Source organism: Xiphophorus hellerii, chromosome 18 (assembly GCF_003331165.1).
Source record: "Xiphophorus hellerii strain 12219 chromosome 18, Xiphophorus_hellerii-4.1, whole genome shotgun sequence".
In the NCBI taxonomy this organism is placed as follows: domain Eukaryota; kingdom Metazoa; phylum Chordata; class Actinopteri; order Cyprinodontiformes; family Poeciliidae; genus Xiphophorus; species Xiphophorus hellerii.
The window spans coordinates 17918252-17943734 of record NC_045689.1 but is presented as its reverse complement, the minus strand read 5'-3'; the positions used below and the strand labels follow the sequence as shown (position 1 = coordinate 17943734).

The following is a 25483-nucleotide window of genomic DNA, read 5'->3' as shown; positions in this document are numbered from 1 at the left end:
CCCTGATGGTTTCTGGGGACTGAAGTGCCAGTTTTCTTGCCCTGTCTGTGAGAATAGTGGCTTCTGTAATAAGCAAACTGGTATCTGCAACTGCAAGGCAGGCTCCATGGGAAATTTCTGTCAAGAAGGTAAGTCTGTGTATAAACGACTTTTTTTTTTAAATTAACAATAATAAAAACTGAAATGAGACATATTATTATGACTAATACTGACTTCCACTATAACTATTAGTGATACTGAGAAGTGAAGCAAATAACACTAATTTCTTCACAATTTTATGTTGCTGGGTGGGATATATGAGTGAGCACTTTATTCTCAAAGTTGATGTTTTAGAAGCAAGAGATGGTTTTATTAAGAAAATAACATTTCCAAGACTTTCCAAATAACATTCATGGTGTTTCTGGTCTTTGGTGGTCAGAATCTATCGAAAGTGCTCCAATTAATTCCGTCACCTACTTTATTATAACGTTGTAAGAAAAAAAATTAAAAGAGAATTTTAGAAGGAAAATGTTTGTTGATGCTACTGAACAAAATTGAATTAAAAATACAACATGTCACAACTAGTGAGATTTGTTTGTGAATAGATAAGTAACATAACTGGATACAATGTCACCAAGTCAGTATCTGTTTATGTGAAGTGAGTTGTGAGTTGAAAGTTATATTTATGCCATATGTTTTTGCAAATAAATGTGTTCATGATTAATACTGACTTATACTATCACTATTAGTGATACAGAGAGGTGAAGCCTCTCAGACATTTATTACTCCTTGATTTGTCATGTCACATCATAAAAATAAGATAAATAAACAATACCCTTATGATGGCTTGGAAATATATTTACCGTATCTGTTTTCTGATGATCCACTTGTCATACACAGCATGTCCTGCAGGCTACTTTGGACTTGGCTGTTTAGTTCGTTGTTCTTGCCACCCTAATGCCAGCTGTGACTCAAGGAATGGATTTTGCATCTGCCCTCCTGGCAAAACTGGCCACACTTGTGAGACAAGTAAGAATAAAAAAGCAAATCCTGCAGAATAGTACAGAAAGAAAAGAAAAGAAAAACACATGGAATTCACCAGTATGTTTTGCCTAACTTTGTTCAGCATGTGAACCTGGTTTTTGGGGTCAAGGCTGCATTGGAAGGTGTCAATGTCAGGATCACTCTGTGGGCTGTGACCCGGTCAGAGGTCGTTGTGTGTGTGAAGCAGGCTACATCGGAGACTACTGTGAAGAGAGTAAGTTTGGAGTTCGTGGATAATGTCAGAGTTTCAAAACATTTAGTGAATGCTGCCACCATGGGGTTAATTGTTGTTACTGCATCTTTAATCTAACTTTCTGGAGTTGCATATTGCACTGTTTATGGTTTTAACATTTTATTTCATAGCAAACATAGCATGATACAAATTGAAAGGAAAATGTGTTACATTTTGTGTTTATTTCATGCTTGAGATTTAAAATTTGATTTTCTATTATGTTTCTAAATATACTTATGTTCCGGTCTTCCTGCTCCACAGAGTGCGTCAATGGTCATTATGGACATGGATGTGCTCAGAAGTGTCTGTGTAAGAATGAAGCCCTCTGCGACCATGTGAGTGGAGCCTGCTTCTGCTCACCTGGATTCACTGGGTATCTCTGTGAAAAAAGTAAGCCTTTATGTCATTCATCATGTCTACAGTATTATTAATGTAAACGTTTCAACAGCTTCCACAACTTATTTGTTTAGATTTTTTTGGGATGTTGTCTGTTTGTTGTTTGACATAAGACCAGATTGAACATAACCTAATACAATTTATACATCTACAGTACATGTGTGAATGATTGAGGCAGTGTCATTTGGGTTTGTTCTGTACAGATACAGAAGAATGAAAAGCTTATTAGTTACTCAAAAGATTATTTTGAATTTAGTAATCACCAGATCACCCATTTTCTGTTCATGATACCGTTCAAAGTCACTTAAGATATTTCAAAAATATTGAGCCAAAGTCTGTGAAGTTATTCAAATTAGTGCCACATATGTAGTCAAATAAAAACTCTTTTTAAAAGAAACATATAAAAAATTGAAATTACAAACACCAAAGATTGTCCTTGTTTTTATCAAACAAAGTAGATGAATAGAAATTTGTATTCTGGGGGAAAAGGTGTAGGACACTGTAACTTCTAACAGTTCCTGACGTCAGTCTGAGAACGTTTTCCCCACTTTTCACTTTCAGCGGTGAAATAAATGAGGTGTTTCTAACTGTGAAGCCTATTTCAAGTAACCCTGCAGAATCTCAATGAGATATACTTCTATTAGATGTGACCTGGATCAGTACTTTAATCTGTTTTAGTCCTCAGTCAGTCCTTGGAATATGTGTTGGAAAGTTATAAAGTCATTGCATTAAGTTTTGCTTCAGTGTAAGTTTTGTCCAAGGATGGACTCACATATTCCTTCAGCACTCTCTACGCAATAACATTCATGGTATAATCTGATAGTGACCTGGTCAGGGACTTTCAGGAAATAATTTCCAAACCTTGATACTTCCATCTTGATGCTTTTGTAGCTGGTGCAAGGTTCTTTTTGTAGATGCTGTGTTTGGTTTATGTCAAATATAACCATTGTTCTGGTATCCAAATTATTTAGGTCTCATCTTTGCAAAGAACAATGTTCCAAAATTTTTTGTCCATAATGTCTGTGGAGATGTTAGTCTGGTCTTTGTTTTTTTTTCTTACGGAGTAACTGTTGTAGTTACTCTGTAAAAACAACAGAGTAATTACAGAGTAACTACAACAGTGGACTATTTTCCATACAGTGGAATGATCTGAATTCAGATTTGTTCGAGACCCTTTTCAATGTCTTAACAGTATCATAAACTGATACAATCGGACTTTTGGAGACATTGGATTGCTCTTTCAATCTTAGCATAGTGTTCACTCTCACTTTATCTATTGAACCATGAAAAAATATTTATTTTGAAAAGTAGATGAGACCTAAATTTTGAAAGGGCAGAAGAATCTTTTTTTTAAATGCCTTTTTTGTTCTATTAGAAATGTGAAACCATCTTGTGCAATAATGTAATCCATGGAATATTAAAACGCTTATTTTGAAAACCATCTTTAATTTTTTTTTTTTTTAAGTCCAGATTACAGGTATAGACCAGTGTTTCTCAATTCCAGTCCTCAGGGACGCACCTAAAGTGGCATGTTTTAGGTGTGTCTGCCACACACCTAACTTGAATAACTCAGGCTTCTGCAGCACTTAATTGCATGCAATCATTTGAGTTAGGTGTTCTGGAAAAAATGCAAATCTAAAATATGCAGGGCAGTGGCTGCTGAGAACCAGAATTGAGAAACACAGGTGTCGACCTGTTATGTATTTGAAACTGTCATGAAATGGGGTTGTTAGTAGATGGTGAGGATGAGGGGGTCAACCCAGGTTGTGGTGAAAATTATGATTTTAATGAAAGTACAGAGAGTACAAAGTCCATGCAGCACAGGTGAGAAATAAAGCCAGAAGCTCAGACATGAGTAGAAACTGGAACTAAGACACAAAGAGACAAGGCAGGGTAGATAAGACACAACTCAATAAGGATCTGACGAGGAGCAGGGAACACAGGAGAGTTTAAATACAAAAGGGCATAATTGGGGAGACAAGAGACAGCTGAGGACAATCAAGGAGAAGACACAACAACACAGAGACTCAATTAACAGAAAGACACATACAAAAATCCATATCCTCACACATACCTGCTCTAGTAATGATTTGAAATCTAGGAAACAGAATTTATTACTTTGAAATCACTTTTTTATGTCCAATTGTACTATTACTGATTCCATTTAGCTTTACCATGTATTTAATCGCTCTCCATTTATTGCTGTGGTCCCATACAAATGAATGAACCATATTTAATCTGTGGCATTGCTATTTACTATATCCAACAATTAAAGCTCAGATTCTTTATTTGTAACCATGTGTCGGCCTCAGACACAAACGTTCACAAACAGTTTAAATCCAAATACACTAGAGGGTGCTGTAGGACATTTCTTCATGTTTCACAGTTATGCTGAACCCAATGAATCACCAGCCTGTCATAACTGAAACCATTTTAAGACCACACAAATCCCAAAATGTAATTTGTATTAGTCATTCTGAGACAGATGGAGTGTGTCTCTGCAGCCATGCTGCCGTAGCAAGCTATTCATGTTACTGTTCATCTCATCATCACCATGTTTGTCCTGAACTGCAACAGTCCAAAAATTTCATCCATGTAACAAATTCATTCTTGATTATAGTCCTTTGGCTTGAAGTGGCCTTGTGTTATTGCAGACCAAAAGATTTACTGTGAGTTCACTACCAGCCAATGAAATTCATACCACCTTCCAAGTATGCAGGGCTTCTTAAATCATGAGTATGTCACCCTGGAACAGAGCTTCACATCCCTAGTCATAACAGTCTGATGGACTCCTGTGCAGTTATCACTCTGATTGGATATTGTTCTAGAAATGCAGCCGTCAGACTGACTGAATTTCATTTTCTAAAGGTTTAAACAGAGGCGTCCAATTACTTGGTCTTCTGCAGAGTCTCTCCTTCAAGTAAGATTCTGGAAGGGCCTGGTCGGTGAGACGATCCAGATCTTTTCAATTTATCTGTTACTCAAAGAGAGCTTTAAAAAACACTGGCAATCTTCACTGGAACACTTCCTTCACAATTATCAGAACCCCTGGTAAAGATGTACATCATATCTTGTCTTTCTTCCTTTTATGTTTTGGCAGCATATAATTTTAAACTAAAAGGGTTAAATGAAAATCCAATCTTTAATGTGACCTCTTTTATTCAGTATGGGTGAACAATCCCACACTGGTGGATTTACATATAATCATATGTATCCCCACAGCTTGTGTCACCCCTGCTGTCCACACTTTGAATGTTCAATTCAATTCCAGTTCAGTTTATTCATATAGTGCCAATTCCCAACAAATGTAGTTTGGAGGCAGTTTACAAAAAAGTCATTTCAATTCATTCACACATACATCCTACCTGATCCTAGTCATTCAACAGTACAGCTCAAGGTAGCTTAAAAAGTTTCTTTCTAAGAAACCCAGCAGATTGGATCGAATCGTTGATTTGCAGCATTCACTCCTTCTGATCGAACACATAGCAACAGTAGAAAATCGGTTGCCTTGAGTCATCAATACAGCAATCCCTCATACCAACCATGCATGTAGCGACAGTGGAGAGAAAAAAAACTACCCTTTAACAGTAAGAAATCTCTTACTTGTATTGAACTTGATTCAATACAATCTGCCACAACCTACTGGAGTCAGAGCAGGCACAGACAATTGATATAGAGTTATTTTCAAAGTTTATGAAAGTAAAAAGTTAGTAGGGGGAGAGGGAGAGATTGGTACACATCCTATCATTCTGGCAGCAGGACAACTCTTAGCTTTCACACCAGAGTTGCTTGTTAAATGTAAAGCAGACCAGAGCTCCTTTACTCATATAGCCCACATCATTTTAACAGGTGTGAAAGCTCAGCTGATCTCTGCCAGGAACCAAACAAGGGAACTTTGGTCAAGACTAATGGAAATCTCATTCATGGTTCATCTGCAAGTGAACCTTGGCGCAGTTAACTGAAAGTGGTAAAACAACCGAACTATCTAGCAAGATGGAAGTGAAGCCAAGAGAGGATATGACAAGATTTACAGACATATACTGTATGTGACATGAAAACATTGAATTCCTTCTGGTAACTTGTTTTACATTGTGTCACCGCTGTCTTTCCCTCTTTGCTACATTTTTCTGTACTGTTGTGTTTGACTCGTGCACCAGAACAACATCCTAAATAACCTGTTGGGTCGCCCACTGCTCTTGCTGCGCAGTTGCTTGCAATGAGTAGCTGTTGTTACTGCATTATGTTGATCAGGCATCCATCTTCAAAAATGCAGTATGAAAGTGAGCCAGACAAAATGAAGGTGTGCAATTTTCCTACTCAAGAAATATTCTAGTGTGTGAACACTCTGAATGTTGTCTCTGTAGAGCTTCCCTCTAAAAGGGTGAAGATACAAAAATGAATGTTAAGACCAAAAGTTTCTTAAGATGATCTCCATTCATATTTTGTTCGTTGTGCTCTCTTTAGCTCAATCCACAAGTTTTCTGTAGTATTTAGCTCTTGAGGGTGAGATAGAATAGAGTAGAATAGAATAGAAGTATATATTTATTGTCCCTGAGTGGAGAAATTCAGTTGTATCAGCAGCAAGTATTTTATGGTGGAAGTTACCTGATTTTTAGTATTTAAAAGGTCCTTCCAGTTCAAATAGTTAATGATGACAAGCACCTTTTTATGGCCTTCGAACAGAGGTGGGCAATCCTGGTCCGTGAGGGCCTGTGTCCTGCAACTCTTAGATGTCTCCCTGGTCCAACACACTTGAATCCAATAGCTGAATCACTTCCTATGTGCAGTCAGGTTCTCCAGAGTCCTGCTAATGACCTCATTATTTGGTCATTATTTGTTCAGGTGTGTTGATCACACCTGAACACACTTCAGGTGTGTTGAAGTAGAGATACATCTAAAAGTTGCAGGAGACCATCCCTTTAGGCCTGGATTTGCCCACCCCTGGCTTAGAATGTAAACATGCCCACAACATCACAGATCCTCCACTGTACCTAACAGTGGGTCTGAGGTGGAAAGGTTTAATCGTAGTCTCATCTGACCAAAGCACATGGTTCCAGTTACAAAGTCCAAAAATCAACCTGGCCACATTTACATTTGTGATGGTAAAAGTATATCTATTTTCTTCTAGTATTCGTCCTAAGCAATTGGGTAGAGACTTGATGATGCAACTGTTTTCTGAGCTTTTGATATTTTTACCTTCTCTTACCATCATGCTCTCTGTGTGTGTGGTGTTAAGATGAACCTGGGTCTTCATCTGGTTTTGTTTATCACTGTTTGAGTTGTTTTAAACTTTTTAACTATCACTCTGCATGACTTTATTCAAGCAGCTCTTTTCTTGTTTCTGTTTTCAAAGTTATAATGATTAATGTATGTCTTCTTACTTAAATGGTAAGAATATAAAAATAGTCATATAGTCTACATTTCCCCATTTAAAGAATAACAAAAAGACAAGGGCTTCTGTGTGGTGCAGTATTTCCACAAGGGGAAATATATTAATTCATGGACACAAAAGGTAAAGCATAGGTAAAATAAAAAAGTAAAGCATAAGTAAAATAAAGTCAAAGTTGTATTTATATTACTAGACATATTAGAAGTGGCAACAAGTAATAATGAACAAATCTCTCCTGTAAATGAGATTTTAGATCTTAATGAGACAACTTGTTTAACTGAAGATAAAAAAAAAACTGTCCAAATTTCGGTTTTGCTTGCTTTTCACCTTGAGATTTTTCTTCGTGTGTGTCAGACCATACTGCTGCAATAAAAAAGGAATTTTTACACCTCTTTACCAGGGGTATGAATAATTGTGGAGAGTGCTGTAGCTTCACGGGGATTCCTACATACCACGTGACTTTGCCAGAAGCCTTGTTGTGGTGCTGGTGCTGATGGGAAACATTTGAGTCAATTATTATTAAAGAAAAGAGGCCTATTTTCTGTGTTACGACTAGAACTTTTACTTCTCCAGGTACAATTAATGTGGATTACGCTGCTCTGCATCTTTGATGTTTGCTTCAAAATGCTGCCTTTTGTTTGCAGAAGAAAGAATTCCGGCTCAACGAACTTCGAAACATCCGTGTTATTGTTGCTTGTTTAGTTGTTGTTTAGGCCCTGATTGGCACCAGGAAGTTTTATTCTGGTTCTGTCTCTCCGGTCTGTTTCTGTGGTGTGCTCTCGCTGGTTGTGTGGTCCCTGGACCTTCTTTATAGTCTGACAGCAGTGGCTCTTACACAACCAGGGATCTGGAAATAATCCCGCTGTCTTAAAGAGCTCATTTAGTCAAGAGATGGAGGCTTTCATTGATGGCCTGTATGTACATTTGCGCGTGCGTGTGTCTGTGTGTGTGTAGCTTTTGGCTAAAACATCTGTTCCTACCTATAAACAAAGAATCATAGGGAAGAGTCTATACTTATAAACACTATATGTCAATGCTCTACTATCAGAGGCCACATTTGTGCCTTGCTGTGAATATGAATACTTGCCGCCCCCTGCTGGCATGAAAAAGTGAAGTACATACTCAACTACATGTAAGGACTTAGCACGGAGGATGTGTTTCACTATAAATGTTCATATTTTAATGTGGAGAGCCACTGTAGAATTTGTAAATAAATATGCCAGGGTAATCCTCTCCTTGTTGCTATGGTGTCAAATACAGTCCAGACAATAAACAGACAATAAAGTGTCCATTTTGCTACCGCTAAGTTAATGTACAGCTGTTTTAAGATGACAGCATCCTCAGTGGGCCAGCTTCAATAAAACTGCTCTCTAACCACTTCTAAGACAGGCAAAGACGTCATGCTGTCAGCGTGGGAACACAGCAGTGACCAGGCAAGAAACTGCTGAGCAGGAAAGATGCTTTCACCAGTTTAAGGCCTTGAGGTAAAAGAGCTGAAATGAGGAGAAAAGGAAAAGGTGATGTGGCATTAAAGAAAGATGATTTTTTTTCCCCCCTTGGAAAATATTCATCAAATTTCTTGCTCAAGTTTGGCTGTTGTAGCAGAAAACCAAGGCACCAAAGAGGAAGCAGATCCTTTTGCCCCTTCACCATTTCCTCGATTTACAGTTTTGTTCCTATCATAAGCATCCTTATTGGATGTGAATGGTGCCAGCTTCCATGGGGCTGTTGATATCAAACTCTATGACTCCAATAAATGATATCTACTCACAGAGGGTTAATTAGAATAATATTGGTTTAATCAAGTGTCCTAATTAGTTATATCTGAGAAGTCAGATTGTTGGTCAGAAATTAACAAAATGGCAATAAACTGTAATATAAAGTTTCAATGGATGGTACACAACTAAATTGTGCACTATACACATTTCCGTTGTTTAGTTTTAACTTTTGCCCAAATGAAGTCATGCTTGCTGACAATATTTATGTCCTGGTGGTGGAAAAGGCCCATTTATGCTCCAGCCTCTGGCTACCTTCTTTTTTCAGAGCGGACACCATGCTTAGAAAACTCTGTGAGTGTCACTTGACTTTGTGCACACTTAAACAATCTTTTTAGCCCTCACTGAGAATGGGAAACAGACCCTCAGACTGGCATCTGCTTGTTTCTGCAGCAGCATCATAGGTGTGTGTGTGGAGAACAGTAACCAGGCTTTGTTTCACCGTAGGTTGGAGGGGCCTGTGCACACAGCAGGTGCTCTATTTACCGGCTTTTCGTGCCCCCTCTACCCTAAAGAAAGGAGGGGGTTGGTGGAGGCCTCTGATCCACCATAAACTTTGATGTGGCCCAGATCCACCACACATGTGGGGGACAGGAGCTCACTTAACGAACGCAGGCGCTCAGCCGCCGCCGCAGCGTGGTACTCCAATTTGATATTGGTATTTTGGGGAGATGGCAGGACTGAGAGGGAAAGTAGGAGGGGAAGTGGAAGACTTTTTAGAAAGAGAGAGAAGTATGTGAAAAAAGCTGGCATCAAACCTTCTGCGCTGCCAGTTCTAACCAGTCGGATGTTTTATCTCGGCCCACAGCATGCCCGGACGGCTTTTACGGGCTTGACTGTGGCCAGATGTGCGAGTGCAGGAACGGTGCCCGCTGCCACCACATCACAGGAGCCTGCCTGTGCACCGCCGGCTGGGCAGGACCACACTGCATTCTGGGTAATGGAAGCCACATCATTAAAACAGGGTGTGAGGGAGGCCCTCGCTGCGGCCCTTCACGACATCCTCTCCTAAAAGCACAACTAAGATGTGTTTGTAAACAATTATCTATATAATGAGACATTGCCAATGACTTTTTTAGGGATGCGTAAGGGAGGAGAGTGGAGGGAGGACGAGAGTGCCCTCTGGCACCCGGGGTTTAATTGAGGTCTATTCTGGATAAATGCACCCACATGTATATAGAGATCAGAATCAGGGAAGGGAGAACATAAGTTGGAAGAGTCTTTTAGCAGCTAACCAATAAGTGTTTTCATGCTGAAGTTTCTTGAGGATTTCATGGCTTTGTTTTAATGAAGCCTGTGAAATGCCCACTAAAATTCTAAGTCTGTGATTCTGCAGTTTTATTCATGGCTTTGCTTTTTCCGCAGCCATTTTGTGGTTCCAGCTATCAGAGCTTGAGTCAGCAGAAAGCCACTAATATGAGCTAATGATCTATCTTTGCCATTTTTGCATTTTGTTTTTTTCTCAAGCGCCAAATGTCAAGTTCACCTTTCAGTTTGCAATGTGTTTATTCGAAACCAACCTTGCTGAAGATATAACACTAAAGCTTGGTCTTCTGCAGTTTTCCTGTAGAGGACTTTGTGTTGCATGGTAACAGTCATTGTGTCATTGTGCCCACGTATGTTTTGCATTGTCAGAATGCCAAAAAGGTAGATTTGGAGAGAACTGCGGTCAGACCTGTAAGTGTCAGAACGAGGGCAGTTGTGACCACATTACTGGGAGATGCAGCTGCACAGATGGTTGGACTGGAGCCCACTGCCAACTGCGTGAGTATTTCACCACTTCCGTAACTTTACAAACTTTATAGCCATCAATGGTTGGATGAAAATAGGAAATTAATTTGCAACATGTTTGCTCATCCAATAGCACAATAAATAGAAACACAATACACAACATAGCACTTATTTTGTACGAGAAGAAGACCGGAACAGAACAGCCCGTCTGATACATCAGTGTCGACAAAGTGTAAAGTGGAATATGACAGGCAACAGCGCTTATAGTTTTAGTTTATTAAGCCTAACCATAACAGTAGGTACAAAAGAGATTCTATGTCTCTTTTTCTTTATGGCAGGCAAGAAGCTGGAAAGAGAGGATGATCCGAACATAACATGACAGAGGTAACCTTCCTCAGCACCTGAAAGTCCACAGATTGGACTTGAGTCCTCACCAAAATCTTACCAGCCACCTCAGTCGGTTTACCAAGTCTAGTCATATTGGCCAGAGACAAATTAAAAGAAGAGCAATCTTTTCCAAAGATTTCCTTAAAAGTACAGATTTGGATGGACTATTTTTGTTGCAGCGATAACATGAAGTAAAAGGACAGGGCAAGAATATCCTCCAAATACTTTACTATTCAGTATACAGTTGCTGGTACATAGTAGGAAAAAGAGACATTAAACCTATGATGAACCAGTAGATGAGTGCAACTCATTGGACATCCATTGGCTGTCGCACACTGAGATCTACCAGTGTTTTAAAAAATATCGAACATCTTTTAGTGACGTAGGAGTTTTGGTTTTCGCAACTGGAGCAACAACTAACTTTCTTTGTATCTCTGGAACCTTCTGTTTAAGGAGTGATTAAGATGTGAGGAAAGAGGCTGCACAATATCTCATTATGGTTTTAGCACATGACTACATACACAGTATTACCAGACCCTGCATTTTTAATAAACTTGGTCAATTTAAAAATAAAGCTGCACAGTTTTAAAACTGGACAAATACATTACATTGTCACATTACAACCACATATTTCAATGAATTTTATTGGGATTTTATGTGCTATTTCACAAAACAATACAATGTAGCACATAATTGTGAAGTGGAAGGACAGCGTTAGATGATTTTCAACATTTTCCACAAATAAGTATTTTTTAAGTGTGGCTTGATGCTTCGATGTTTAGCCTGAGTTAATACTTTGCAGGGCATCTTAGGGGTTTGGATGTATCAGCTTTGCATTGAGAGTTTTGAGATGAACATCATGCTGCCACTACCATGCTTCACAGTTGGGATGATGCATTCAGGGATATACACATTGTTATGTTTGTTTTAGAAACATTGTTTTACACCATAATTTAAAAATTCTCCACAGTTTTATTTATCACCTCTCTGGTGAGTTCTTTGGTCTTTGTGATGCTGTTGAACAAAAGTTCCTCTGTGACCTTCACAGATACTAAGAATAACACACAGTTGGACTGATGTATGACTTGTCCCTTAAAATTCCTTCATGTGCACCAAAGTAAGAAAAGCTAAATATAAATGCATGTAACAGTTTCCCGCTTTGTTTGTTTGCTTCCACTTCATTGTTATGCACTACTTTATGTCATGCTCCTTCACTTCAGTTCCCAGTAAAATTCCTAAGATTGTTTAAAAAAACTACAAGATTTGGAAACAGTCTCAGTATGCAATTGCAAGACACGTAGCTATAATTCAACCGTACCATATACACTGAGCTCTTTTTTTATCTTCTTTTTAAACTTTTACCTTTGTGTATGCAGCTTGTCCACCAGGACATTATGGGGAACAATGTTCTAACAAGTGTCTGTGTCAAAATGGAGGCTTCTGTCACAGCGTGACTGGCCAGTGCTCCTGTCCACCTGGACACACAGGAGCTGCCTGTGAGTTAGGTGAGTCAATCCACAAAAACAAACAAAAAATGGATATTAAAAAGCCTTTCAGAGGTGATTCTCTTGATCAGATAATAAAGCGTCCTGGTTATGCATGATGACATTTTCTAGATGAATAATATAATTGTTTGGCTTTACTCTGACAGAGCGTGACGAAGGAAACTATGGCGAGAACTGCACACAAACATGTGGATGTTTAAATGGAGGCAGATGTGACAAGGTGACTGGAAAATGTCTGTGTCTGCCTGGTTGGACTGGAGAAAACTGTCAATCAGGTGAATTTAGAACTTCTCTATGACTGCACATTGACATTGAAAGACAGATGGAAATAGAGCCTCTCTTCCCACAACCTGAATCTGTGGTTGCACTTCTTCAGTAACCGCGGCTTGAATTAATTCTGATCACAAACGCCCGTGTGTTTCTCTGAAGCCTGTTCTGAGGGATTCTTTGGGGACCGCTGCGAGCGGAGGTGCGACTGTGCCCACAGTTTCAGTTGCCACCACATGATGGGTCGCTGTGAGTGTCGGCCAGGCTGGAGGGGAGCCAGGTGTGACAAACGTGAGTGTGTGTGTGTGTGGAGAGTGGGGTGAAGAAACTGCAGCGGTGTGAATCAGGCAGAATAGAGGATTTTCCTGAGATAGTTGTGTTTCCCTCCACGGACTATCAGCCTGCCTTCCTGGGTTCTACGGCCCTTCCTGTGCCCGGCGTTGTCAGTGCCGCCCTGGGGTGCCCTGTCACCACAAGACGGGGAGTTGTGGCTGCCCAGCTGGACTCACGGGGTCCGGATGTGAGAAAAATAAGAACAAAACAGAACATTGGTGTCAGCAAAATATATTTATCTTTAGTGGCAAGGTGAGTAGCTGTCAGTTTGCCCACTTCATGCTGATTAGAATTCCCCTTCTTTTCTCCTGCTCCTGGGAAAGTTTACAGTTTACTCCATTCTAGGAAATGCACTCCACCTCTATGTGAGACCCTCACTATCACAGGACTGTATGAGAATGTTTCATTATTTATACCATACCCTGTAGGGCTGTATACGAACAGCTTCACTAGCCTCACTGCTCCTTCAAGCCCCCACCTCACCACCCCAGCTCCCTTCCTCTCCTCACACACTCCCTCGACATCTGATAAATGTTACACACCGGTTGCCAAGTAAAACAGAAGGCATTGTTTTTGTCTCCTCGGCGGCGGATAAGGGCTTTTGGAAGGCAGACATGCATAATGACAGCGCTGTAATTGCCTCTTTAGTCTGGAGTCCTTTCTTATCTGTCCCCCTCGCTGCCTTCTGCTGCTGCCTAACTGAGTAGCAGAGTGCCGCGGTCTCACCCGAAAACACGTTTGGTTCACAGATTCATCTTGGTCACTATGACTGATTGTCCGGGGACTTCATTCATTATTGTGATGAGTGTATATGCAGATAGGCGGAGAGGGTGTGTGAAAGAATGTCCGGCCGGGTTCGGGCACAAGGGAAAGTTGCTGGGAGTGCTGGGTTTGTTACCAGTCAAGTGCTGAATGCCTCGCTGTTTTCACAGAATTATCTAAAAGAGAGGAAAGGGAAATGGCACGCGTCTTTGTTCCCACAAACTGCTGAATGTGTGCACGGCTTAAAGTCTTTTCTGCACAACCAGGCAAAGCTGGACAATGTGATCATTTAGTGTGGTGGCTCTTTACTCGTTGCTTTACTTTTTGTTATTTTTACCTGCAGATAAAATAACTCACTTTCAATAAATCTCACTTTCGTAAGATTACGAAAGTGTCAGAAACTGAAACAGATCACCTGTATAAGTCTCAATATTTTTTTGTCTCTCCTTGTGATCTTGTTCATGACCTTGTTAATCTGTAGCTAAAGAAATGTTTTCCATGGCCTTTGGTTCACATGACCGTAATGCTGGATATGTGTGGTTGTGTCATCCCAGCCTGCTCTGTTGGCACGTTCGGACAAAACTGCAGCCAGCCGTGCCGATGCTCCGGGCTCCATGAGCAGTGTGATCCCGCGACAGGGAAATGCAGCTGCTCATCCGGCTACTATGGGCCACGCTGTGAGCTTCGTGAGTCTGCTGTTAGTAATGTGATGTCAGCATGACATATTTCAAAGCATGGGCTTTTGTTTTCTATTTGCCTGGGCAACTGATGGTAAGGAACATGCCAAGAAGGTCGGCATAGTAACTTGCAGAAGAGTTCACACCCCATATCACACGCAGTCATGTCACAAACACACACCTTAGGTTATTTTATTGGGATTTTGTGTTCAGTCTATCACACAAAAGAGGAAAGGAAGTGATGCATGATACTCAAGTGTTTTCACAAATAAAAATCTGAAAAGTGTGGTAGGCATTTGTACTCAGCTCCCTAAGTCAGTACATCATAGAACCTCCTTTTCTGCATTTGCAGCTACTAGTAGGCTTTTGAGGGTCTGGCTGTCAAAATAGTTCACTCTCAGACTGGATGGAGAACATCTGTGACCATCAGCTTTCAAGGCTTGTCACAGATTCTCAGTTGGTTTTAGCATAGGCCTTTGACTGGGCCATTCTACTGTACGAGCATGTTTTAGACCTACTCCTTAGTCTCAAGTCATATACAACCTCTTCCAGGTTAACTTCCAGGATGAGCCCCATCCATCTTCTCATCAACTGTCACCGGCTTCTCTGTCCCTGCTGAGAAAAAGCTGTGGGAGTTTGCATGGACCTGCTAAAGAGTGCTTTTAAATCCTTTGGTGAAGTTTGGTGAAGCTAAAGCCTCTCAAACATTTATCCTGTCCTCCTCCTTCTCACTAAATGAATCACCATATAAGCCTATAGTCTAAGAACTCACATTAAAGGTGGAGACTTTGCAGCTTTTTTCTTGAGTAGCTATTGTTTTCTGCAATGATATCTGAGCTTAATGTTCTAAATGTTAAGTCATCTCCAAATGGCAACCAACCACAGGCTAGAGCCTTATGCTCACTTTTTTTTTTCTTTTCACATGTTTGCATATCTTGGACATGGAAATAAATGTAACTATTTACAGTTCAAGCCTGAATACACTGGAAAATAAGTGTAGGAGTGATTATGCATGGCCTTTAAGCTTATGCTTTTTTCTAAGCTGCATGGATGCTTTTCTCTGGTCGTTAACACTGAAAGAGTCAGAAAAAACATCCTCATAGAATGACGCTTAAAAAAATAATTCATTAGAACCTCTAAAACTAAATAAAATCACTGTTGTTTCTCTTTCCGGTTGTCCTGTGTGGCCTCCAGGGTGTCGAGCCGGTTCATTTGGGCCAAACTGCAAGTCCAAGTGCACCTGCATCAATGGCGGTCGCTGTGACTTTAGGACTGGGACATGCTACTGTCATCCGGGGTACATTGGAGCTGACTGCAGTTCCCGTAAGTTGGAAAAAAACCCTCAAAAATCAACTTATTTACTTCAAATTGAAGCCAATATGTTTGTTTTAGAAATAATATCTGCTAACAAAGGAATAACTGTTTAAGTCCTATGAAATCATTTGCTTGTACAGGTTGTCCAGGTGGATACTACGGGAAGGATTGTGCAAAGCTGTGCTCCTGTGCTGAAGGAGCGCAGTGCCATCCAGTAACTGGAAGGTGCATATGTGGCCCCGGAAGGACAGGGGCATCATGCCAACAGGGTAAGCTATTATTTCTGAGATCAAGCAACACTATACTACATGGTAGAAAAATACGTTAGTTCAAATGCAAAGATCAGAAGGTGCACGAGTATTTGCAGCTTACCAAAGGTTTGTGGTAAAAATAAACTTCCATCTTTTTAAATCTTAAGAGTCAGCTTATTATTTAGCTTCGAGTCACATCATGTCACAGATTTCAACCCAGGCTTTTCTCCTGCTTTTTATCTTTTACTATTCCCATGAGTAAACAGAGACTCACCACTGAGGCAGACATGCATCATTTGAAACCATTGGCTTTAATGAGTTCTTTGGAAACGAGAGACCCAACAGAGACTGACAAACAAGCAGCAAAATGAGGGTGTAGTTTTCAACATTTTTCACTGTATATTGAAGGAACAAATTCTCCATTTCCTCAGAGTACGGCCTCTCATGATCACAGGGTTTTTATTCCCGGGAAACAGGAGGCTGAGCCGAGCTTTCTTAATCTCTCCTTTTATCAGCAATTCAGCAGGATTGCAGACAGGGGGTTTCCAGCTCTGCTTGGGCTAAATGTTCTCCTCCTCAGCCTCCTGCATGTACTTGAACATGCCACCTCTTAAGTTGCTCTTGTTGAATGTTTACAGAAACCTAAAAGTAGCTCATTCTCTGTGTTCCGTGTCACTGGATTTGGCAAGCATGCAAATAAATAAACACGGGAATCAAAGATGTCTTGCTTATTGTTTTCCGGACACTAAATTACCCAAAGAAACATGATTATTCTTTTATATCAGTGCCAAATTAGGCTAGTTTGCCATCTCCGTAATGAACTGTTGGTTAAATAAACATGATGACTTTCAGTACAGTGTTGTAAGTGTGTGTGTTTGAGTAGGACATGCCAGTTAGTGTATGACTTTGTGCTATTATTTCTGCAGCTTGTTCAAAAGGACGCTATGGTCTGCAGTGCAGGTACGCCTGTAGCTGTCAGAATGGAGCAGTATGTGATCCTGTTGACGGGTCCTGTAAGTGTGGACTGGGCTGGACTGGACCCCAATGTGAGACAGGTATTCTGAACCGTCAGAGGTACCCAACCACATAGTTTTACTTTATTGTACTGTCGCTCGAAGTAGTGTATACTGAGTTTTGATATTTGCTTTTCATAGTTAAAGTATAATGAAAAAAATTACTATTTGCAACTCAGGAAATCTCTGTGGTTGTTACAGGTTTCAGACATGCAAAGTGGTACGTTTTTGGTCAGGAAACCTACAAAAACATATTGTGTTTTTATAGAAAAAAATCCCTATTTACTCACACAATGATGTCTATAATTTCTATTTATTATGATTTTGTTTAATTATTTAGAAGGAGTTTAACAATATGTTTTTGTCTATGTCAAAAACAGTGTTAACTGCGTATATCCATTGTAAACAATTGTACATTTCTGTTGTAACTGTGTATTTGTTCAGCCTGTCCTGCAGGAAAATATGGGCCAGATTGTGCACAACACTGCCAATGTCTTAACAATGGAATTTGCAGCCGTTTTACTGGCAGCTGCAGCTGTACTGCTGGGTACTACGGCGACTACTGTCAACATGGTATGCAAAGTCTTACAAATCCTGATTTTAAGCTGACTCATGAACGCTTTGGTAATAACTGAATGAACAGGTAATTTGAAAATTGTAACTTGATATCTTTTTTTTTCAGAGTGTCCTTCTGGATTTTATGGATTGAATTGTCAGTTCACATGTGACTGTAACATGGGCCAAGCATGTGATCATGTGACAGGCAAATGTTTGTGCCCACCAGGTTATTATGGCTCACAATGTGAAAGACGTAAGTATAGTACATGTGGCTACCCATAAGTGAAGTATGAAACAAAATGTTTTAAAAAAAAAATTCAAAATAGCAGCTATCAAGGACTAGACACCTGTGTTAAAGAAGGTGTGCTATTTTACTTTCCTTTGTGTTGTAAAAGGAACAAATATTGTAATATAAAACCGACCAGGGAAAATGTGTATATTTTCTGTCACAAAGACAGAAAAGGGTTTTCTTTTTTAGGTGATTATGGAGACTATTTTTTATTTTTTTATTTTTTTATTTTTTCCAAGTAAGAATGAGGGGCTTTTCTATGGTTAATGCATTTCTGTTACATCCTTGTGGCCTCCTGCCTGCTTGTGGGGCTCTCAGCAGCAGTGTGAGTATCTACACAACCACTTCAGCACCAGCAGAAAATGTGACTGGGAGCTGAGGAATAGATCCAGACAATTTTGACTTGAATCTAATAGATAAGATTAGGTGAGAGATAAAGATTTGGGGGATGACGGTGGAAATATTCAAAAAGCCCATTCATGACTATAAGAAGGGTTTGATTGTTGTGATGCCAATGAATATTTTTTCATTATTATTTTTTGACATTTTCTGGCATTTCTTTTCCTATATTTTCTTTCTCATTTCCCTTGAGAAGCAAACTTATTGGTTGAATAAAAATATTTATAAATCTATGACTTGTGTGGTGATGTGTATGTGTCTGTATGAGAGCATGTATCTGAATGTCTTGTCTAATATCTAATGCATAAATGCTTGTTGTGTAAAAAAGCAATACTAAGTGCCTGCATGCTATCATGTTCGATAAATTAGAAAATGCACACTTATGACACTCAGATTAAAAGTATAAAAGTACCTCTATAGATCAATAACCATTAAGCTTTTACAACCATTAAGGTTTTAATCACATAATTATAAGAAGGGTTTAATAGTATTAGTAATTGAAATGCATAATTCCTTGCAGTTTGTTGTCTATGTGACTTGATAGCCACAGAAAAGTTAGACGAACATATCAGGCATGTGGTCATAATGTTAAGTTTAATCAGTATATGCTACAGAGGCAAATTATTAACTATCAAGATGATGTGAAAATGTTCATAATAATAATGATATATTTGTGTGTGTGTTTTCTTTTTGACTTGTAGAATGTGAAAATGGCAGCTTTGGATTGAACTGTATGAAGTCCTGTAATTGTGCTGACGAGGCGTCATGTGACCCATCCACTGGTAGATGTCTCTGTCCCTCAGGCCAGTGGGGAGAGAGATGTGAAAAAAGTAATCTCAGAACCATATTTTTTGTTAGCTCTCTTAACATTCCTGTTATTTTATCTAAAGCAGCAAATTCCTTCATTTCCTAAGCCTTATGTTTTTCCTCCCATTCTGCCTCTCCTGTCAGGCTGTGATGGAGACCACTTTGGCCCCAACTGCTCCCTGTTGTGCCAGTGTTTCCATGGTTCCCACTGTGACCGGGTAAACGGCAGATGTCTCTGTCCGCTCACCTGGCTTGGATCGACTTGTAGCAAAGGTAAACTTGAGTTCCTTATTGCCATTCACATTTGCACCGACATAAAACGGCGAAGCTAAAGCGAAGCGGGACATAAGGTCGCAGGCTGTAAAGATGAACCAGCTTCAGTGAAATACTGTGTCCTGAAGTGTGAGAGGCTGAGCACCATCACTCTGCATGTCACCCTGTCTCCCTCAATAGGAGCTCCTTTCTCCTGACAGCTATTTTAATCTGCACTCAGCATGAGGCTAGGCTTTAGGCTGTCTTCGTTTTACCTACTCACAGCAAAGCTCACGGGGGAGACTACAGAGCATTTACCTCCTCCCCAGAAACCCCTGAACATTTGCTTTTGATTTTCAACTTGTGCTGATGTCTTTTTGCATTTTTTTTCCTCCTCCCCTGTCTTCCATTTTCAGCACGGCTGCACCAAACCTCAGGAGTGCTGAATATGTCTGTGTCTCACAGAAATAGAAGAACAGGCAGCAAAACCACATAACCCAAACAGAGGTGAAAATTCCTGACTGGACACTCATAGTCGGGACTTGGCTCTGCGTAGCTTTGCTCTGATCATCTTTGAGAAGCTTATATTGGATCTATGGAGCCGGTACTCAGTTGTCAGAGGCTGGCACTCCTTCACTGAGTCTGAGACAATCAACCACAGGTACCAGCATGTGAAATGTCTTTGGAGGACCATAAACTCAGGTCTGATTCAAGCTGGTTTTACAAGCCCAACACACACAAATACCTGCAGAACAGTTGATACTTAAATTGAATGAAATTGGATCCTTTTGACATATATTGAGTCAGTAATGATCCATTTCACAATAAAACAATGAACTCAGCAATTGTTCAATTGCATTCTTGCATTTCAAACAAACTTTTAGTGTGTGGAAACAACGTTATACTATACTTTTGATTAAAACCATTAAAATAAGAGCAATTTCATGACCTTTTTCATAAGTAAATGTACAGGTACCGGAGAACTCAAGCAATAGAAAAATATTGTCGGTTACCAAAGGAACAAGAAAAGTATTCTTCCTTTTGGAAACTCCAGTCCTCGTGGGCCGGTGTCTTGCAAATTTTAAATGTCTCTCTTCTTCAGCACAGCTGGCTCCAATATTAGCTCATTAGCAGAGCTTTGTAGAGGTTAACTGCATGCTAGTGAGGCAGTTTCAACATTTCATTCAAGTGTCTAGGACAAGTGACACATCTAAACGTTGCAGAACTCGTTTAGATGTGTCACTGCAGTTTGAGACCACTGGTTTATACACTTTGGATTTCTTTGCAATTGTATGTGATTGTTCAACACAAAGTAACAGTAAAAGAAAAATGTGAATGGCTTTCAAAAAAATTTCAAAAATCTAAAGTGTGTGGCATGCATTTGTATTAAGCCATCTTTAATCTGGCACCCTTTAATAAAATCCAGTGCATCCAATGATTCAGACATAGCTAAATCAGAAGAGCCCACTTATGTTTAATTTAATCTCAGTATTACTACGGCTGTTCTGTGAAGGCCTCAGGAGTTTGCTAAAAAAAAAAAAAAAACACACACACTAGTGACAGAGTTGAATCATGAAGATCAAGAAGCACAAGCCATAAGACAAGCCAGTCAAATTTGTCATAAATGCAGAAGTCTGCATGGATTTCATGACACCATGCTCATGGTGAAACATGGTGGTGAGAAAGTTAAAGTCCATCTTGGTACGAGCAAGTTTTTACTCAGACAACCTGTAAAAAGGTTTTTTATCCCTTACAATTGTCCTATTTCTCATAAGATAAAACTTGTTTCCAGCTCCACGTCTTTGAAGTCAGTGTACATGACGTGGACGGCCCAAGAATGTTTTGCATATTCATATTATTTAAATAAAACCTTGTGTCTGCGTAACATGTAACCTATGTTAATATGTAACATAGGTTACATATTACGTGAGAAAAAATATTTTAGATTAGTCATTTTATTGAAACAATTTAGTTCCCCTAACCCAGGCTTTAATATTGTCATCAGTTTATTTACTCAAAAACTCTACAAAACATTGGAAATATATTTTATTTAAGCTTCTTTATCAATTATCTTGTTCTCTTTTTCCTTATAATTAAAACTCAAATTGCATCTGTCAGTGGCCAATCTGCGTCATTTCAGCTGTGCTTTATTGCATAAAGATTGTGAAATGTGTTTTGTTAATATTTTCTTCTGTGTTCTTTTGGGGTTTTGTTTCTTGCAAACATTGGAACTGTGCGTCTTCTAGTATAGTATTTTGTATCAATTTCAATGAATATCGAGTACAACAACATTGGGTGTGTTCGTGTGTGTGTCTGTGCACCTGAGATATGATCTTGACTTGTGTGTCTGACCGTGCGTGTGTGTGCGTCAGATAGCAAGTGCACACTTCCCAGTGACATTTTTCAAGCTCACTGGAGCATGCCCACGACTAATGGCCACAGGCAAACGTGGTCCGGCAAAGCGCCTGGACCGAGCTTTCTCCCCCTTTTCCACCATCCATCCAGCATCCCCGGGGTGAGTGATGGGTGAACGGACTCACCAGCGAAGGATCAAGCCCCCTTACCTCACGCACACACACAGATCCGGTCTCCGGTGTGGCTGATGGATGTTGGAGCGCTGCAGCTCACCCTGTGTTGTGACAAGCAGCAGATGTTCTCCAATAATGTTTATCGGCTGGGCCTTCATCTTCAGATGACACACACCTGTTTCCAGTCAAACCGGCCCAGAGAGGCCATCCATCCACCGTGTTCTGGGTGGCCACTGCACCACTGTATCAGCCCCACCATGCATGAAGATGGGCGAGGACGGAGCTGGCACACTAGAATAAATTTTTATGGTAAGATTTAGAAGATATTGAATACCAGACCTTAAATATGCTTACAATTATAGTTCATGACTGAGATCTTTTTTTTGTTTAATCTTGATTCTGGAGCTGCCTCAGAGAACATTTTTATTTTCCTGAATGGTGTTAAGACTTTAAAATGTACATTTTCTTCTGATTATCTCTTAATGAATTTTTAAAGATTTCTGGCAAAAACAAGAAGAAGTCTAAGCTGCTGCGTGGATACGTACATATCAGGAGGCTGAGAAAGAGAAAGGAGGGGGGGTTGGCAGGAAACCAGCAATGAAATAGCCCGTAAACACTAAGATCGCATCATGGGTACTTTTTCGCTGTAATTAAGCGTACGCCACTCTTCACAAAAGAGATTCTATCACTTCGCTGCCATAGCTTCATGTCCCAGAGATCATTTCTGGCCCTCTGCGTTGAACCGGATCCCCCAGAGGGCCGTGGTGTTTTGAACTCTCGCTGACAAAGCTGTCTGCGCAGATAAAGAAATGAGTGGAGGAGGTGGGGGAATCATTTCAACACGTCTTGCACCATTAGGGCAGTTGTTGACTGAAAAAATAAATGTTAAAAGTAAAGGCTCCAAAAAGATCCATATCAAGAAACTCTCCCACACTCTGGATGTGTGTTTTGCTAAGATTGAAATTTTTACTCTAAATGTTTAAAGCCTTTGAAAAGAAGAGAGGACAAAAAAAATCACACTTATGTTTTGGGGTTATTTTCTAAATGACGGCCATATGATTTGAGCCACATTTTGTAGTTCTACCACTAGGTGGAGTTCTATGCAGGAAAGAGCTTGTAAAGGAAACTTGGACTCCAGTCTGCACAAGAAAATCAGCATGAACATATAAAGCCTATTTATGTTCAGCTTGTTCCAGAAATATCCCATGTTGGATAAATGCATCCGTCCCTCTAAACTGAAGCTGCTGGCCTGCAGAGCTCTTTTTTTTTAATCTGGGCTAATCCATGAGCAAATGAAGGCCTTCCAACTGGTTGTGCCACCACGCCTGCCCTGATTAGGCTTGTCATAATAAAACCATGTGCATGGCTGCGCCGCACCGCTCTTGTTCAGCCTGTTCTCTGGAACTGTACTGAGTGTCCATCAATAACACTAATGACCCGTAGCTTCCAGCGAGAAAGAAACAAACCGAGCAACAAAACCACAACTTTAAACTCTGTTGCTCATGGAGAAGGAGCTGACAAGGTTGCAGAAGTGATGCAAAGAAAGATATATGAAAAACAAGTCAGGGGGTGGGTCAAGGCTTGAGAGGAGGTTGAGGGGGGGTTGTCTGATTAGCCTGCAGTTGTTTGTACATATGGAGCGTTGGGACAGAAGAAACTTGCTGAAATGATTTGTGGGAGTTCCCCCCGACCCAAACACCCACTTCTATACCTCCCACTTATGCCAGCTGTTAATAAATACCTTCTTTAGGGAGACACACCCTCAATCTTCTTTACCTCCTCTTCCTCCTCCCCAGTGGTTTCCCTGGTGTCTGAGTCAGCATGGGTGCCAAGTCAATCAGGGAGAGAGCTGCCAGCTGCAGAGGCCCGGCCCGCTCAGAGGGTGTGATGTATGTCCCAGCGAGGCGAGTGGAGCAGCTAAATGCCAAACAGGGTCGGCCGAGTCGGAAGGGTGGCAGAGAAGGGAAAGAAAGAGGTGGGGTATGGAGAGAGAGAAGATGGGGAATAAAGAGAGGCTGAACGGGAGCTATAATGAGGCCTGATGGATTCTGAGGCTCTGCCAGCTGTCCCATTAGCTGAGTGGCTCCAAGCTCCACGAAGCACTGCCCACCGAGTACCCGTCACAACCTATGACCCCACTGGGAAACTACAAGAGACAGATACACTGCAAACATCTATTTATGAAGACACAGCAACTTGCAAATGTATTTATAAACCTGGAACATTTCCTCCTTTTGTCACATTGCAGCCACAAAAAGTTTTGTTTTTCATTTGTGACGGCCCCTGCAGGGCGGTCCTGTGTGTGTGCTATGTGGCTGGTAAATTGTTTGTCAATTAAGGTCCTCGATTGCGGGAGGTGCTTCTGATTACGTGGCCACCTGGATTGCATATAAGGAACGCCGTTCCACTCATGAGAGGCTAGACGACCCGAAGAACCAGGCGCAGACGAGATCCGGACTCGAAGGTGGTGCCGGAAGATCGCTTGACACCTTGTGGGAGCTGAGACCTGTGGGGGCCAACCGGGTCCATGACTGGGGAAGGACCAGGCTGAGGGAGCACTGGGTTATGACGTCTTGGGCTGCCGCCCATTGCACCCCTAGACAATTGGTTGTTTTTAATAAATGCCTCTGAAGGGCTAAAAATGTTTCTGGTTTCCGTGTCCTCCCTATTTTTTGTTGCAGCCATCCGAGGCGGGCCGTAACACATTTATTGTAAAGTGGAAGAAAAAGGATATTAAGCAAATCCTTATGAAATATATTCTACCTCCTTTACTATGATACCTCTAAATAAAATTCTGAAGATGCCTACAATACTGTAAAAAAAGCATTTTGTTTGCTTACAGGTTTCTTTTTTTTGTTTCTGCTCATCAATAATACTTTAATAATAATTTACTATTAATATTAATTAATATTAATTTCAATTATTCAAGCCAACGTAATTCTATGTGCAAGAGTAATTTGCCTCTAACCGTGTCAACTGATTGTTGCCATCAAGCATTTATGGTAACTGTCAATGAGACGTTTGTGTCACTGTGGAGGAATTTAGGCCAACTCTTTCCTGCAGAATTGTTCTAATTCAGCAACACTGGAGAATTTTCAAGCATGAATGGCATATTAAAACTCACAAAATGGCATGACATTTTTTTAACTACAGACTTGGCCAATACATTTTCTCTCTCTGTTCCTGTAAGAGTTATTGTGCATGGATCTTGCGGAATCTGCTGCAAATGAATTGTCCCTCAGGGATAATATAATATTTCAAATTGAAAGCCAACATATTTTTATTTGTGTCATTTAGGTGTGGTGTGATTTGAATCTTTGCCTCACTGTATTGTCCTTTTATAAAAAAAAAAGTAAAGTTGTTGTTCTGGCATAAAAAAAAAAGTTTGATAACCTGAAACATCTAACTGTGACAAAATAGGACAAAAATCTGTCTGTGAGCCTTTTTACAGTATTGTATGTTAACTCATGTCATAGCTACACATTGGACATGGTCTCCAGAGCAAATCTAGAGAACATTATTCATGCTGTATTTTGTGTCATTTGGACTACTGCAGTTCTCTTTTTATTGGTCTGGACAGATGATCAGTTTTACG

The 25483-nt window shown here is 40.3% G+C and overlaps 1 protein-coding gene across 1 annotated transcript; it reads left to right on the top strand.

Moving 5' to 3' along the window:
- LOC116707906 (multiple epidermal growth factor-like domains protein 6) lies at positions 1-21651 on the top strand. The gene is made up of 17 exons (XM_032545601.1): positions 1-128; positions 880-1008; positions 1106-1237; positions 1517-1645; positions 9624-9752; positions 10451-10579; positions 12310-12438; positions 12585-12713; positions 14355-14486; positions 15672-15800; positions 15932-16060; positions 16969-17097; positions 17500-17628; positions 17738-17866; positions 19003-19131; positions 19253-19381; positions 19777-21651. The coding sequence occupies exons 1-17, from the start codon at positions 107-109 to the stop codon at positions 19854-19856; spliced, it is 2043 nt and encodes a 680-aa protein (XP_032401492.1). The 5' UTR covers positions 1-106; the 3' UTR covers positions 19857-21651.
- The last annotated feature ends 3832 nt before the right edge of the window (positions 21652-25483 follow it).